The sequence below is a fragment of the Notechis scutatus genome, chromosome 5, assembly GCF_049901735.1.
Source record: "Notechis scutatus isolate UNSWTSFEM ecotype Mainland chromosome 5, rNotScu1.2, whole genome shotgun sequence".
Classification (NCBI taxonomy): domain Eukaryota; kingdom Metazoa; phylum Chordata; class Lepidosauria; order Squamata; family Elapidae; genus Notechis; species Notechis scutatus.
This window is the reverse complement of record NC_142013.1, coordinates 82,942,998-82,958,020: the sequence shown is the minus strand read 5'-3', so window position 1 is coordinate 82,958,020 and position 15,023 is coordinate 82,942,998. Positions and strand designations below refer to the sequence as shown.

General features: G+C 38.0%; 1 protein-coding gene across 4 annotated transcripts in view; it reads right to left on the bottom strand.

Annotated features, from left to right (window-relative positions):
* The window catches only part of SLC9A2 (solute carrier family 9 member A2), a 44,850-nt gene extending 35,865 nt beyond the window's left edge, over nt 1-8,985 (bottom strand). For 3 of the 4 annotated variants that reach the window (XM_087967185.1, XM_087967182.1, XM_087967184.1), the window contains exon 1: nt 7,802-8,983. In XM_087967185.1, coding sequence (XP_087823311.1) covers nt 7,802-8,093 — 292 coding nt within the window. In that variant the 5' untranslated portion in view covers nt 8,094-8,983. Of the gene's footprint in view, nt 1-7,801 lie in introns of all 4 variants that reach the window. The other variant, XM_087967183.1, reaches the window with a different exon arrangement.
* Between the last annotated feature and the right edge of the window lie 6,038 nt (nt 8,986-15,023).

Genomic DNA, 15,023 nt, shown 5'->3' with positions numbered 1-15,023 from the left:
TAACTTTGAATGGTCACTCCACACAAGCAAAGTACCAGCAAAGGAGAGAGAAAAAAACCTCCAGAGAAGTTCCTGAGACAGGAAGTCTAGTCCTGCCAAGAATGTAATAAGGGTTAATGGAGAGACAGTTTCTGTAAGCAACACCAGAATGTTTCCTTCCTGCCTTCCTTACAGGTTTAGGCCAGTAATTTCTTCTAACAACCAGTTCTCCGAACTGCTTAGAATGTTAACAACTGGTTCTAGCAATAGGTGCGAACCTGTAGAATCCCACCCCTGCTTTTTATGTACTCTTTATGTGCGTGTGTATGTGTGTGTGTGTGAATAAAAAATAGACAAGCAAAAAACATATTAAAAGATAGGAAAAAGTCAAGGAAAAAGCAAGATAAAAGTGCAAGGAAAAAGGAATGAAACAATAAAATCATAGAAAAAGAATAATTTTCCACTTTTTGATACAAATATAGATAAAAAATACATCAAATTATTACTCTAAAATTAACAATGTTCCATATTATTTCTAAAATCCCATATATTCCAAAAATCACAATTTCATTTTTTTCATATTCTCACACAAAGTCCAAAAGTGGTCTCCAGGTAAGTTATAAAATTAATCAAATCTTATATTTAATCAAAGCTGTCAATTTTACCATTTCCACCAATTCTATCACTTAACCATCCATTCTTTCATTTTAGGTATTTGTAAGTCTTTACATTTTTGTGCATACATAAGAATCTTGCCACTGTTATCATGTATAAAAATAAAGATTTTTGGATATGTTACATTAACCACAAACAAAAGTCTTTGATTTCAACTGTACATTTATTTTTAAAAACTTCTGAATCAAAAATCAAACTCTTGTATTGTAGCCTTATCTGTGAAATTGTTTGTTGCAGAGAATTGCATCTTACAGATGAGTTAAACAAAGAATGACCATTTGTCTACTGTTGGCTGCCTGAACTCTCCTTAATTGTCTGATGGCCCTTCTGCAAAGCTCTTGGGAAGGAAGCCTGTGAAATTTCCTGAGGTCATGGGCTTGGAATAATTCAGGCATTTGCTTGCTATGTGGACCCAGATGTGGCATTTTTTGGCTGAGTCATTAGCATGAATTTTAGCTGTGTAAGAGCTAGCTATTTGAGAGCTCTGTGGTAAAACATAACCCCAAATTTCTCCTTCTTTGTTGATTTCTGAGGACAGAAATCTCTTAACTCCTCCAGTTTCAGAGGTTTGCCACTGCTGGATTTTGAAAGACCTTCGGGAGGTAGACATGGCTTGAAAAGGCTTAAAATCCATTCCGCATGCCATGTTTCCCACACCTCGACTTTTCCAGCCAGAAATCCATTACCAAACAATATTGGACTAACTCTTCCAAATTATCCGAGGCACCTTTTGTCACCAATTCATCTCTCATCTTATCAGTAAATTATTCTGTACATTGATCAATCAGATAATTCAACCCCACATCCATAGCAAATAATTTAAAACCTGGTATGTATGCCTGCATAGTGCACTGACCGTATTTGTAAACCTTATGGTTTCCTGTCATTCTATTGATCAAATCATTAAAGGATGTTCTGAGTAATTTTCCAATACTATCCTGTTGCCATGGGCTTTATCCAAGGTTCAGCACCTGTTGCTGTCCTAATGGATTCTGCTTGCCTTCTCCAAGGTCATCTCACAATTAGTCAGATATGCGGCTGTTCCACCCCAGCTAAAGAACTGAATGTGATTCATAATGCAAAGTGTAAAGTTACTAAAAGAACACTTGAAAAGGTTTCCTATATTTGCCTGAGCAACTAAAGTCCTGACATAACAGTGCAGGCAAAATTAAAAGTGGACTCTTAATGATCAAGGATTAATTATTCCTGAATTACTGAATGTCTCTTGAAGCTTCTTGGTGGAGTATGGGAAGTATGGTCTATATCCTATATACTCATAAGGACTTTCATTGATCTCCTCCCCCCACCCCCCCAATGTTATTAAAGGTGTTCACTAAGAGCTTTCCATCACCATCTCTTTATGAGACCTGATATGGATATATCCGAGATGGCCACTGCTGTCCTTTTCTTAAAACTGTCTCAGATCATCTTTAGTTAACTATTACCTAATCATAATGAATGTTGTTAAAATGGCCATACAAAACCAATTTAGGTTATTAACTCTAAAATCCACATGTCAATTCAGAAATCACAAACTAATGAGTAAACCATTATGTTCTTTAGTGTTCTTCCCAAACAAAACAAACAGTATAAGGAAAAAGATAGAAGTTGATACTGAAATCATGGCATACCCATTAACCAAGCTTTAATCAAGTTGAAATGGATCAAATGATATAAAAATATGAGAGGTAAGCATTTACCACTGAGAATCCTTTAAGAATTATAAGAACTATATCTTGCTTGGAAAACGTATATAAACCATGTGTTAGATTACACTAAATTTTACAATATTGAATGTGTATTAATTTGAAATGAACATGCAGCAGATTTGATTAAAGTTTAAATTACATAAGTTTTGCTGTTTTTCAGAAACAAGACAAAACAAATGAGATGCAAATGCTCTGTAATCTTGCATTATGTCAGTGATCTCCAGATTGTGAAATTCTCAATCAGCATTTAGAGGTTATTAAAATTAGAGAAGGCTGCTAAATATTTATTTCATACATTTTAGAGATAAGCTATGATATAAAAAGAAAGTTTAAATTCTGATAAACATTTTTGAGGACTCAATAATAACAAAAATATTATTTGTAGAAAATACATTTTGCATTTATAAGACTACTGACTTGGGAGATGAAATTGATTTATGTTTCAGTATATTTAGAAGTCCATTGCAACTGATTATTTTCTATTATTTGCTGAGTTGCGTACTCCTCTGTAAATTATTTTATTTTTGCTATTTTGACATGGTTTGCCACAAGCATAGAGTCACCTCTCACACAGAGAACATTCATGTTTATCCCTCCACATATTCGACACTTAAGCCATTTAATTACACAACTTGCAATTAAATGGGAGAAAACCAGGAACTGTAGTTCTTTATTATAGTTCACAGCTAAGTTGTAATTCATACTGTCTACTTTTCAGTCTACTGAAATATATACTAAAATGATTCACTCATATAGTTTTTCATTTATGAGTAATTTTTCTAAAAAGTCAAATTTTACATCTTTCCTAAGTGTTAGGAATAGAAATCCTATTATACTTGTCCATGTAGTAAAAGTAGACTAATTTTTATGCTACTGTTTGAACATCTACAATTAACTTTTGAAATGTGTTTACCACATTTACTTCCTGATAATTAACAGTCAGGATAAACAAGTGCAATCAAAACTAACAAAAGAAAAAAGAATATACTAAAGTGCCAAACTTTTTCAAACCTGGACTCTTGTACACTCTAGTGGTATTTTTGATGAGATGAGAAACCTACTTATCTGTTTATCTGTATTCATTTTTATTTTGATGAACTATAGATAGTTTAAAGCAACTTCACTGCAGTCATAGATCATTGTAAAAATGTAATGCAATAGAAAAATAGTAAGTTTACTTTAACTCAAGTAACAAGGGTCATCATATATACTGGAGGGCACAAGTACTTGGGTATTAATTTGTCAAGTCTTTTCATAATTTACAAACCATAAAACAAAACTTTGCCACATTTAGGACAAAGATATATGGGTTCTTATCTGAGCCTAGCTATTTTAAACAGAATAAATCTGAGTAATTAGGATAGATAGAATATAGGTCAGAAATACTTATACTCTTGGATATCAGAATATACTGTAAGTCTTTGCATAAAATTAAATAGAGACAAGGCATCACATGTGCATAATCTGTTCACTTTGAGAATTTTCTTGAACTTCCTGTGAATGATGTCATAAAAGTAAGGCCATTAAAACAGGTTAAGGTTAATACCTGTAACAGTATGTGTGAATAACCTTGGTGGACAGAAGAAAGAGCCATAGGCTCTCAATGTGTAAAAGATATAGAAGCCTGCAGAAGGAGAGAAGACATGGGAAATGCTTCAAAAGAGATCTTTTTCAGAGAATAAAAGGAAAGAAGGGGAAATATCCTTTCAACCTTTGTTACAGATTTTGTTATAGTAACTTTACAATAAATATAGAGCTAGCTGTGCTTTCTCTCTGGACTACCTTGCAGGGCTTCTGAATTTAGGACTTGTTAAAAAAATGTAAAAGTAGCAAGCATGTTTTAAATGGCATGTTTAGATTTATGAAATTTGAAGACTTTATTGCAGTAATTAACCAGCACCATTCATAGCAATATTATTTCTTTTAAGAAAGAATCCTGTGTAGGATTAAAGCAAAAGTCTTTCCCATCCTATTGATGCCTTACTAGATATCAATCAAGATTCCCATTGTTGTTTTTTAATCAATTGTTGTGGTGTTTAAAGACACACTGCCTCTGATCATATTGTTAAAAAAAATATTCTTACATGTTTTGATTGATTGACCAATAGCCATAACATTTTTGTTAATATTATTAGTCACTATTAACTTTATTTTCCATATATTGGCATAATCCTGCTTTTAAAGTAGCAAACTTGACTATACAGCAATGAATTGCATTAATAATGTAAGGACCAGAGTTAAGTATTTCCTTTCATCAGGTGTGAATGAACAGGGAGCACTATAATACTTAACCATTATTGTACATGCAAATTTTTGGATTTCATTTGAAAAAAAAAATCACTTTATTTGTATAATAAATATTTTGAGCAACTTTTACATAAAATACTTTGAAAACCTACAACATCTGGAAATATACAGAAGATTTTGTTGATATTATGACATCCAATTAACATCATGCATGAAGAATCAGGACTACACTTACTACAGGTAAGATGATTTATTGTTCATGTCTATTAATAAGAATCTAGTTAATGGTCAACACTAAAAATGGCACTAGATAAGAGTTAACAAAATTCAAGAGGGGTTGGACATAGACTATTTGTGAGCACATACAGAAGAAACTCTAGGCTGATTCCTTTCTTGACTCTGCACCTTGTCTATGCCGGTACTTCTCCTACATCAATTTCCTTAACAATTATTGTAAAACTACTATAAAGAAGCTTTTGTTTAAGAAAACTTTCCAGACTAGCCTATAGTCTTGGATTACATAAAAGTCTTATCCTAATACTAACCAGGCTTATCCTAGTACTAACCAGGCTTAACTGTAGTAAAAAAATTCCAGGCCCAGGCAAGTTGGTTAGGTGCTATGGCTTGTTAAAATTGTCCAATTGAACTGAGGAGAAATGTGGGCGATGACTGATACAAGCAATTTTCTGAATGTCAGCTTTATTGATATCTGAGACAGAACTTTACATTGTAGGATTGAACCTATATTTTATTTTAATTCAATATTCTCATGCATGCATTAAACAAGACAAGAATTCACATCATCCTTGTTTGATGAGGCATGAACTTTGCTGTAAGCGATAAACCAAATACTACAATACCTTGTAGCAATACCTTTAATTATCTACAAACAGATAACTAATTTACACTGTGTTAAATTTTATTCATTTCAGAATTTACTATTGACCTCTTCAGTACAAATTTAAAGCATCAGATAGTATATGACCCACCTTATGCTTTCAAGTTCCAAGACTGAGGTGACATTATATACTAATTTGTTATTTAAAATATTTCCTGTCATATATTTCCACAGCAGAATACAAAATTTAAAATAAATTGAATAGCGAAATAAAAATATATAAAATATAATAATATATACATTATGTAAATGGGGAGAAAGAGGGAGAGAGAAAGAGAGGGAGAGAGAGAACAACAGCAAAGAAGTTCAATCTCTTTATCATTAACTCTTAAATACTGAAGGAAATAAGACTTTTTTTAACATGCAGCTACTAAGTTTGCATCTCTTGATTACTAGAGAGACTTTCTAAAGAATAGGCAGGATGAGATGAAAGGTGGCTTTCATGGATGAGCTTTTATCACTAGCTTCTTCTTTTATGAACTTAAGACATGAAAAAGTCATACCAAGCAGATCTAAATAAATTAAAAGCTTCTTGTGGAATGCAATGCTTCCTGAATGGACTCCCAGGATCACACATATATACCAAACAGAAGAAGAAGGATCTCCAAATACATAATTCCAAGCTAACCAGAATAATTTAAAATGGATATAATTAGATATTCTTATTTGGACATTTTAGTGGAATAATGGAATGCACACATCCTTGAAATGAATTCCATCCTAACCATTGCACAGGCTTATCCTTTTCTTAGCAACAATATTGAAGTTGTTTGCCATTGTATGCTTCTAAGATACATTGTCTTCCCAATTTCTTAATATAGTCTTCAGCCACCAGCATATCCTGATGGTCTCTCATTTGAGTCCTGAACAGGTCTAGCTTCCTGACCTAAGCAAAGCAAATATTACCTGTTGTGATACTTTCTAGGAAGCCCAGAATAATTAAGTAGCATTTATACAAATCTGAAATGGATGTGGTCTTAATACATCGACATTAGAATTTTGGGACAAATCTGAAACAACGGGACCATACACACACACACACACACACAAAACTACATAGAGATTATTGCATACAGGTAATCCTTGACTTACAACAGTTCATTTAGTGACCGTTCAAAGTTACAATAGCACTGAAAAAGTGACCTATGGCCATTGTTCAGAGTTATGACCTTTGCATCATCATCATCATTATCATCTGATTAAAATCAGATGCTTAGCAGCTGGTTCATATTTATGACTTGTGACCTTTTTTACACTTATGACCACTGCAGCATCCCCATGTGATCGAAATTCAGATGCTTGGCAACTGATTCATATTTATGACAATTGCTGTGTCCCAAGATCATGTGATAACCTTTTGCAATCTTCTGACAAGCAAAGTCAATGGGGAATCCAGATTCATTTAACCACCAGGTTACTAATTTATCAACTGCAGTGATTCACTTAACAATTGAGGCAAGAGTGGTCATAAAATGAGAAAAAAGTCCATTTAACAAATGTCTCACTTAACAACAGAAATGTTGGGCTCAATTGTGGTCATACGTTGAGGACTACCTGTGTACTGTACAAAGTATTCGAGACATTACAGCATTTACATGTTTAGACAACCAGAATTTCCTTCCTCAGTCTTTATAGTTATTCTATGTATTTCTAGAGTGCTAGATATAAGCTAAATACTCCAGAGAATGCAAGGGATAGAATCTTCCTGCAAATGACAGCTGATTTTCCATCAAAGACATTAGGAAGGAATTGGGATCCTTATCTAAGCATTAGCATTCTGCTTTGTTGCTTTCTTTGAGATGAGAGGAATCTTTATGCAAAACGACCTGCGGGGGAGAAATGTTTGTCATGCAAAGGGAGCACCTGGATTTGCCCTCTTCTACTTTGTCAAGTAGAACAGGGGTCTCCAACCTTGGCGACTTTAAGCCTGGAGGACTTCAACTCCCAGAATTCCCCAGCCAGCTTTGCTGGCTGGGGAATTCTGGGAGTTGAAGTCCACCAGGCTTAAAGTCGCCAAGGTTGGAGATCCCTGAAGTAGAAGACTTCTCAACGCTCTCGCCCAAATCTCTTTCGCCCTATCGGACAAGATGCCAATTGAACCACTTAGGCTTCAGAAACAGATTGAAAAACTCCGGGTGCTGGATGACCAAATCCTAGAAAGGCATCTATTACCTGCAAGCCAGCCCTTCTCCCCAAAACACCTGTTCTAAATTCACCGCCCCGAAAGCGTCCTTGACCCGAAAGGCGGCGGGGGCGGGGTGCTTACAAACCCTCTGCGTTTTCTTTCGCTTACCGATCTTGGCTAAGGAAGCCAAGAGGATCCAGAGGGTGATCTCGAAGGGGATTTGCACGTGTGGGTAATCCAAGGTGAAGACGTGAAGCCTGGTCTCCTCGAAAGGGGTCTCAGCCGGCACCTGCAAGGTGCTTGCTCTGAGACTGGGATGGATGGCTGGCATGGCAGCCGGATCTCTCCGCTCTTTCTCCAAAGCGGCGGCGGCTGCTACCACGGACGACACAAAGGCAGCCACCAGGAGCAGCGAAGGGCCGATCCCAGGACTTCCTGGGCAGCCCCGAGCAGCCCCCATTGAGCGGCTGCGGGACCGGCACTCTCCGTTTAAGTGGAAGGGGAAGCAACGCCGGCGCTAAACCGGTTCACTTCCAGCATGATGGTGGTCCTGCCCTCATCGCCTGCGGGGAAGGCAGAAGTCACGCGGAGGGGAGGGGGGAGGCGAGTGGCGAGAGAGGGAAGGCGGGCCGGCCAAGAACGCCCTCTACTCCACCTTCCACGCCGGGTTTCATCTCCTCCTGCCCGGCCGGTAGGGCTCACCTGCGGGCTCCCCCTGCCAGGCTCGCCTTTCGCTCCCCCGCCCTTCTTCTAGTACAACGCTACCTCGCCAGCCGCTTTTTTCCTCCTTCACGCACCTGCAGTCGAGAGGAAGGAGGGTAATGCCGGGCTGTGGCAATCAGCGGCCGCAATGGGCAACTTTTGGCAGCCCCAAAGAGAGTTTTCCACGCGGGCAACACCCCGCGCCTTCCTTCAACAGGAACGCTTGGGTGGGGTGGGGGGCTTTGAAGGTCACCCACAGGGAGAGACGCTTCGCAGCGCCCCCCCGGCCGACTTCTCAAAGGACGGCTCTCCCCAATGCGCGACGCCCGAGGGGCCTGGGCGGAGGAACGGGGCGCTCGACCCGTCCCCTCAGCAGCGCGGAGACCGGCGCGAGGGCAATCAAAAGCTGGCGGGAGATTTTTCTGAATTATAGGGAAACTTTCCTGTCAGCTGTCAAGGACAGCCGGGTTCCACAGCTCTGGCGACTGATAACTGGTAGCGTTTAGGCGAGGAGAGTACAGTGGAAAGAAACGTTAACAGGATCTCCTCAAGGGATCGGGCAAGTTGGAAATGGATCCTTATAGGAATGAGAACTTCCCAAGAGGTCGCAATCCCTTGTAAGAAAAGTGTCATTTAACCTCCTGAAGTTGTATCCATTCTCATATTATATCGCTATCTCTGACCTTGCCCATAGAGAGGTGCCGGGGAGAAATAGGATTCTGCTTCCAATAATAGCCATGACTCAATGTGTTCTGTCGGTGCAGAATTAGAGATTTGAAAGCCAACTTTCTCAACGCAGATTTGTGGACTTTGTAAGGATGTACACGGGAAGCCTTTTTTTTTTTTTTTTTGGTTCCAGGGCAACAGCGTGAGAGGATTCACGAAATGCCTTGGATCCATAATTTATACTATAGGATACCATAAATCAGGTGTAACTTTAAAGTTACTGATTTATTAACTTTAAAATTAAAGACAATATTCCAGTTGGCTTTTTATCTAAGGCAGGACTAGAACTCAGTTTCCCAGATTTTGTTCCAGTACCTTAATCATTGTACCAAACTGCCCTTCTCTAGAAACCTAAGCGGCCCTTGAAAATATATTTTATAAATTTATTAACAGGTTGAAAAGGAAATTGTAGAAAGTGAGGCTTTTTAATATTAATTGGACTTATCATCACTATATTTAGTGTGGAACAGGTGAAAATTTTTGCCAAAAGCAGTTTTCTGCCCTGAGCAGTTTTCTGCCCTGAGCACCAGCGCAACAAGTCTCATCTCGCCAGTGGAGCTGTTTGCGGCAAAATGCCACAAGGCTTTTGCTTGCAGCGTTTTGGACCCAGTGGAGCCGCTCGTGGCAGAATAGCAATAGCACTTAGACTTATATACCGCTTTATAGTGCTTTATAGCCCTCTCAAAGTGGCTTACAGGGTCAGCATATTGCCCCCCAACAATCTGGCTCCTCATTTTACCCACCTCTGAAGGATGGAAGGCTGAGTCAACCTTGAGCCTGGTGGGATTTGAACTGCCAAATTGCAGTAGGAGTAGCCACAAGTCTCATCTTGCTGGTGGTGCCACTCACATATGCAATGGCACACCACACCACGTGGCATCCAGCTGCAAGCGGCTCCACCAGTGCAACGAGCCTCATGGTGTTCTGCCACAAGTGGCTCCACCAGCTCCAGGGATGAGGTAAGTGAGTGCAGGGCATGTGGGGCACCCCCCCCATCCTAGCCTGATTTTTACACCTGTGTCTCACCCCACCTCATACAGCCAGATGTGGGCAGGGTTTAACTAGGGCTTATTTTTGGGGTAGGGCTTATATATTAGGTGCAGGTGTGATAATCGGGCTAGGGCTTATTTTCAGGGTAGGTTGTATTTTTGGGAAAATATGGTACTGCTTGACAAAGCCTTAGTAATACTGCATCTGGTTTTGGTCACCCCATTAAAAAAGATGCTGAGACTTTGTAAGAGAAGAACAACAAAGATGATTAGAGGCCTGGAAGCTAAAACCTACAAAGACAGGGTGAAGGAAATAAGTATGGCTAGTCTAGTGAAAAGAAGGAGCAGGGGTGACATGGTATCAGTGTTTTGATATTTGAGGGACTACCACAAAGAAGAGCGGTCAATTAATTTCCAAAGCACCTAGAGGCAAGAGAAGAAACAATGGATGGAAACTAATCAACCAACCTAGAACTAAAGAGAAACTTTCTGACATTGAGATCAATTAACCAGTGGAATGGCTTGCCTTCAGAGGTTGTGGGTGCTCCACTACTGAAGGCTTTTTTTTTTTTTGAACAAATTTTATTAATGTTTTTTTCAAAACACATAAACAAGCGAGCAAAACATAGGATGTAGTAACATAAAATATCTTTTCCTAAAAAAAAAACATAGAATATCTTATTTAAAGAGCAAGATAATTCCAACTTATCACATTTCTATACAAACACAATTTAATATATATATTTATCTTATCTGTTCAACTTCATATCCTTTCCCAACTTCTCTTTACTGCTCCCTTTCCTTCTATTTAATGCTACCTCTTTTTTACCTTAAATTATGTATATTCATTATATATAATTTCATTAGTTCTCTTCCAACATCCTTTCAAACATAAGTAAACATTATACAAAACATAAATACATAAAACTTCTTTTTGGAAAGTGGCTTACCCGGGTTAGATCTTTTTGTACAGACGTAAATCAAATTCGTGCTCACATGATATACTATTTCATATCTTAATTAACATTCTATATTTTCTATATATTTTCTCTCTTCTATTCATTCTTTTAATTCTATTTTATTTATTTCATCTCAGTTTAAATAATTATACTTGCATCTTTTGTCCATTCTCTTTCAATCATCTATTTTTCCTTCCTTTCTAATATTTTCCCTGTAACCCCTGGTTGAAGTATGACAACTTTTTTATCTTTCCCCTAAATTTTACACTTAAAATAATACATACTTTCCATACTGATTCTGCTTCGTACATTCTAAGTACTACGTTTCAAAATAATAAGACAAGCAAATAATATTAAATTTAGCAAGTAATAGTAAAACCAAAAAAAAGGAATATTGAGTTTATAATATAATAAAAGCAATATTTCATAGCAAATTAAACTCTATTATCAAATCTTAAACATTTTCAAGCTTCTCTTTAATGCATTATTAATTCATGTAATATTTTAATTTTCTAATTCAATTTCAAATACTAATATCTACCATACAATCTTATGTACTTTTGCAGAATCATTTTTATAAAATTATATCTTACTCCTTATCTCTAAAAAAAACTTGTTTTTTAACATCTTGTTTAAAGCTTTTATGACTTCTCTTTCCTTTTTCCCTTCCTTTCTTATCAATTCTGGCTTTTTGACCCCCCCATCTCTCAAGTTTCACTCTCTTAATCTTCCCTCTCTGTTGTATTTCTCTTTTCTGTTGCTTTCTGTCATCGTATCGATTTTTCATCTTATTTTTCTTTTTCTTGGTTGCTTTTTTAAGTCCTAAATTCACCATTTCTTCACCTCCCTTATGCTTTTCTTCCTCCACTAAAAGTATCTGTCCATTAAAGACGGCTTCTTCTTCTTCTTCTTGGTCCCAGTCTTCCTGTCGCTGTTGTATTTCTTGATAAGTAGAAATTGCCATTTCTAAAAAGTAGAAAATCGATCCAGAAGAGCCCATGCCTTCCTGTTCCTCTTCTTTCAATTTTTGAAATTCCATTTGTAAATCTTCAAAAGATAATGCCATTTTTTCTCTTTTTTAAAAAACAACCCAAATATCTTTAACCTTTCAAGAAATAGTTCACAAAGATCCCAAAGTCACAAAGCAAACCAAATCAAAACAATCAGTTCCATTTAGCACTTTCTTCTTTCTATATTTTCTCTTCCTAGGGTAGAATTCAGATACACAGTTCCAAAGTAACCTTCTAGAAGTCGTAATATCTTTTATTTTTAATCTTATAAGCTCAAAGCAGTCTCCTTCAATACAGTCTTAAAATAAATCTTTGCCTCTTCCCTTCCACTTATAACAAAATTAAGAATTTTAAGTTTTTAATTCCAATGTCCAGAAATCCTTTACCCACTTGGCTTAAAATTTCAAGTTTACCTTCTATGCCCAAGCAGGTTTTCCAGATTTCCAAGTGTTGTTTCTGTGGGAAGGTAGAGTAAAAGAAAGTAACTTTCCCTTTCAGCTTTTTTCGCCGCTTTTACGATGTTCCTTGGGAAACAATGTATCCTTTGAACGATTCAGTTTTCAGGGTATTTAGAGGTTTCTTGTAGTCTGGGTTCAGCCAAAACTTTCACCTTCACCTGCTCCCTCCAGCACAAATCTTACCCGGCTGCAGGCTTCTTTGTGGCGGCCATTACTGACCGCCGCTCCACCGCCTTGGGAAAAAGGGGTTTTGCCGGCTGAAGAGGAGGTTTGCGCCCAAACCCAAATCCGGATCCCCTCTCTCTTCGGCTGCCTCTACGGGGCAGCCCTATCCTCCGGATCCGTTCGGATCGGAGGAACCTCGGCGGCGAGCGCAGCAGGAATTGCGGAGGATCGCGAATTCCTGCCGCCGCCGAAGCCTTGCGAAACCGGAAGCCTACTGGAGGCTTTTAAGAAGAGACGGGACAACCACTTGGCAGAAATGGTATAGGGTCCTACTTGAGCAAGAGGTTGGATTAGAAGACCTACAAGGTCCCTTCCAACTCTGTAATTCTCTTACATCTATGGTTAGGAAAGTTACAGAATTCCAAATGCTAACATTATAGGATAAAATTCTTCGGTGAAGCTTTCTGCTCTTTGGAATGCTGGTCTTCCAGTCACCATATCCAGGGTAATCTGCTATCACAGATGCATACATATTCCCCATGCAATTGCAATTGCATCATATATCTTGCTTATCTACTATAAACTTGATACAAAAAATAAAACTGTGGAACTTTGTATGAGTGATATTACCTAGAGTATCCCTAGTAAAATGCATGTAGTCCTCAACTTATGACCACAATTGAGCCCAAAATTTCTGATAGTGAGTTTCTCCATTTTATAACCTTTCTTGCCACAGTTGTTAAGTAACTCACTAAAGTTGTTACATTAGTAACATGGTTGTCAAGTGAATCTGGCTTCCCCATTGACTTTGATGGGTCCTTGGTACTCTCTGAGCTTGTTTGTTTTCTTGCAGACATTTCATTATACAAATTAGGTAACATCATCAGTGCTAGTAAGGAGCAGGGTTGTTAGTTTATATTCTAATGGCTTGCCCTGGGGTAGTCTTAGAGGTTCTTTGGTTGGGCTCTTTACTGTTGGCTTGTTTGGCAGTTTCTTGATTGGGATATTGTTCATTTGATTGCTGTCTATGCTTCTTTGGGTGCTGATTACTGGTAGAGAAGTGCTCTTTGTTCCCTTTTTAGTTTGTTCATTGTCTCTTTTGCATAGTATATAGCTATTGTTTATGTTTCTGTGTCTACTGATGGCTAATTTGTCAGAGTGCCAGGCTTCTAGAAATTATCTGGCATTCTTGGACTTGGCTTAGTCTATGATGGTCACCATTTCCCATTTGAAATGGTTAGGTCTAACCATGTGTTGTGAAATTAGTTTTCTTCGTATCTTCTGATGAAACTGGCAGACTGGTATTCTGCCAGTCTTTTGCCTGTTCATCTTACATAATGGCTGTTGCAGTCATTACATTGTATGTTGTAGCTTTTTCTCCTGAGGCTACTGGGTCTGTGCTGTCCAGACAGTTTAGAGTTAATGGGATTTGGGATAGTTAGTTAGGATTTGAGAGCTGTCCCCTTAAGGGAATGCATCATGGCAAATGTAGTTAAGGTATCCTGGGAAATGTAGTTCATGTCATGTGGCCACATCTGTAATCCTGATTGGTCACTAAATTGACCCTTGTTGGGTTGGGGGAGGCTCCCTCACTCTTGCCTGAATCCACCATACCATGCAGTCGCTTTAATCATCACGGGGTTGAGACTTTATCATCTTTCTACACCACGATTCAGATATGCAAAGGATTGGACATTAAGAAGAACCTCATCATAAATGTGAGTTGACAGGATGCCTGATGAACCAATAAAAAAGACTTTGTATGGATGCTTTGTGGAGTTACTCTGTCTGCTTTATGCCATCCAAATATTAATAAGCAGAACAGGGTCTTTTGATTTGCTTAAGACGTTTTGAAGGCTTATGCGCTTCACTTATTCAACAGTGAACAGTGGTTGTAGTAGTGTGTTGGTAGTTTCTGAGGTATTTGTCAACTCATAAAACATTCCTATTACTGCTTTAGTAGTTGCCATAAAAAAGGGGCAAAAGTACATTCCAACTCTTATCTTTAAAAGATTGTAACTAAAATACCAGAGTTTTGCCCACAAATATATTTAATTGGAAAACGTGAATGATGAAACCTGTGAACATGCTCAATTGGAGAATCTGGTTTATGAGACACCCAGGGTGGAGGGGGGAAACAGGGTCACAGATGACTGTAAATTATGTATGCCAGAGTTGGCTTCATACAGGGCAGTCCCAGTATGTTGCCTCTAATGAATCCTTTGAAGTTTTTTGAAGCTTGGCTCGAGAATCATGATTTAATTAGAGCGATTGCTGGAATCCTGACATTCTTTTTAGAGTTTGTTGTGCTGTATTGGATTGAAAACTCAGGCATTTTTTGGATAAAGTGGCATGGATATTCTTTTTATTGGAGTATGATG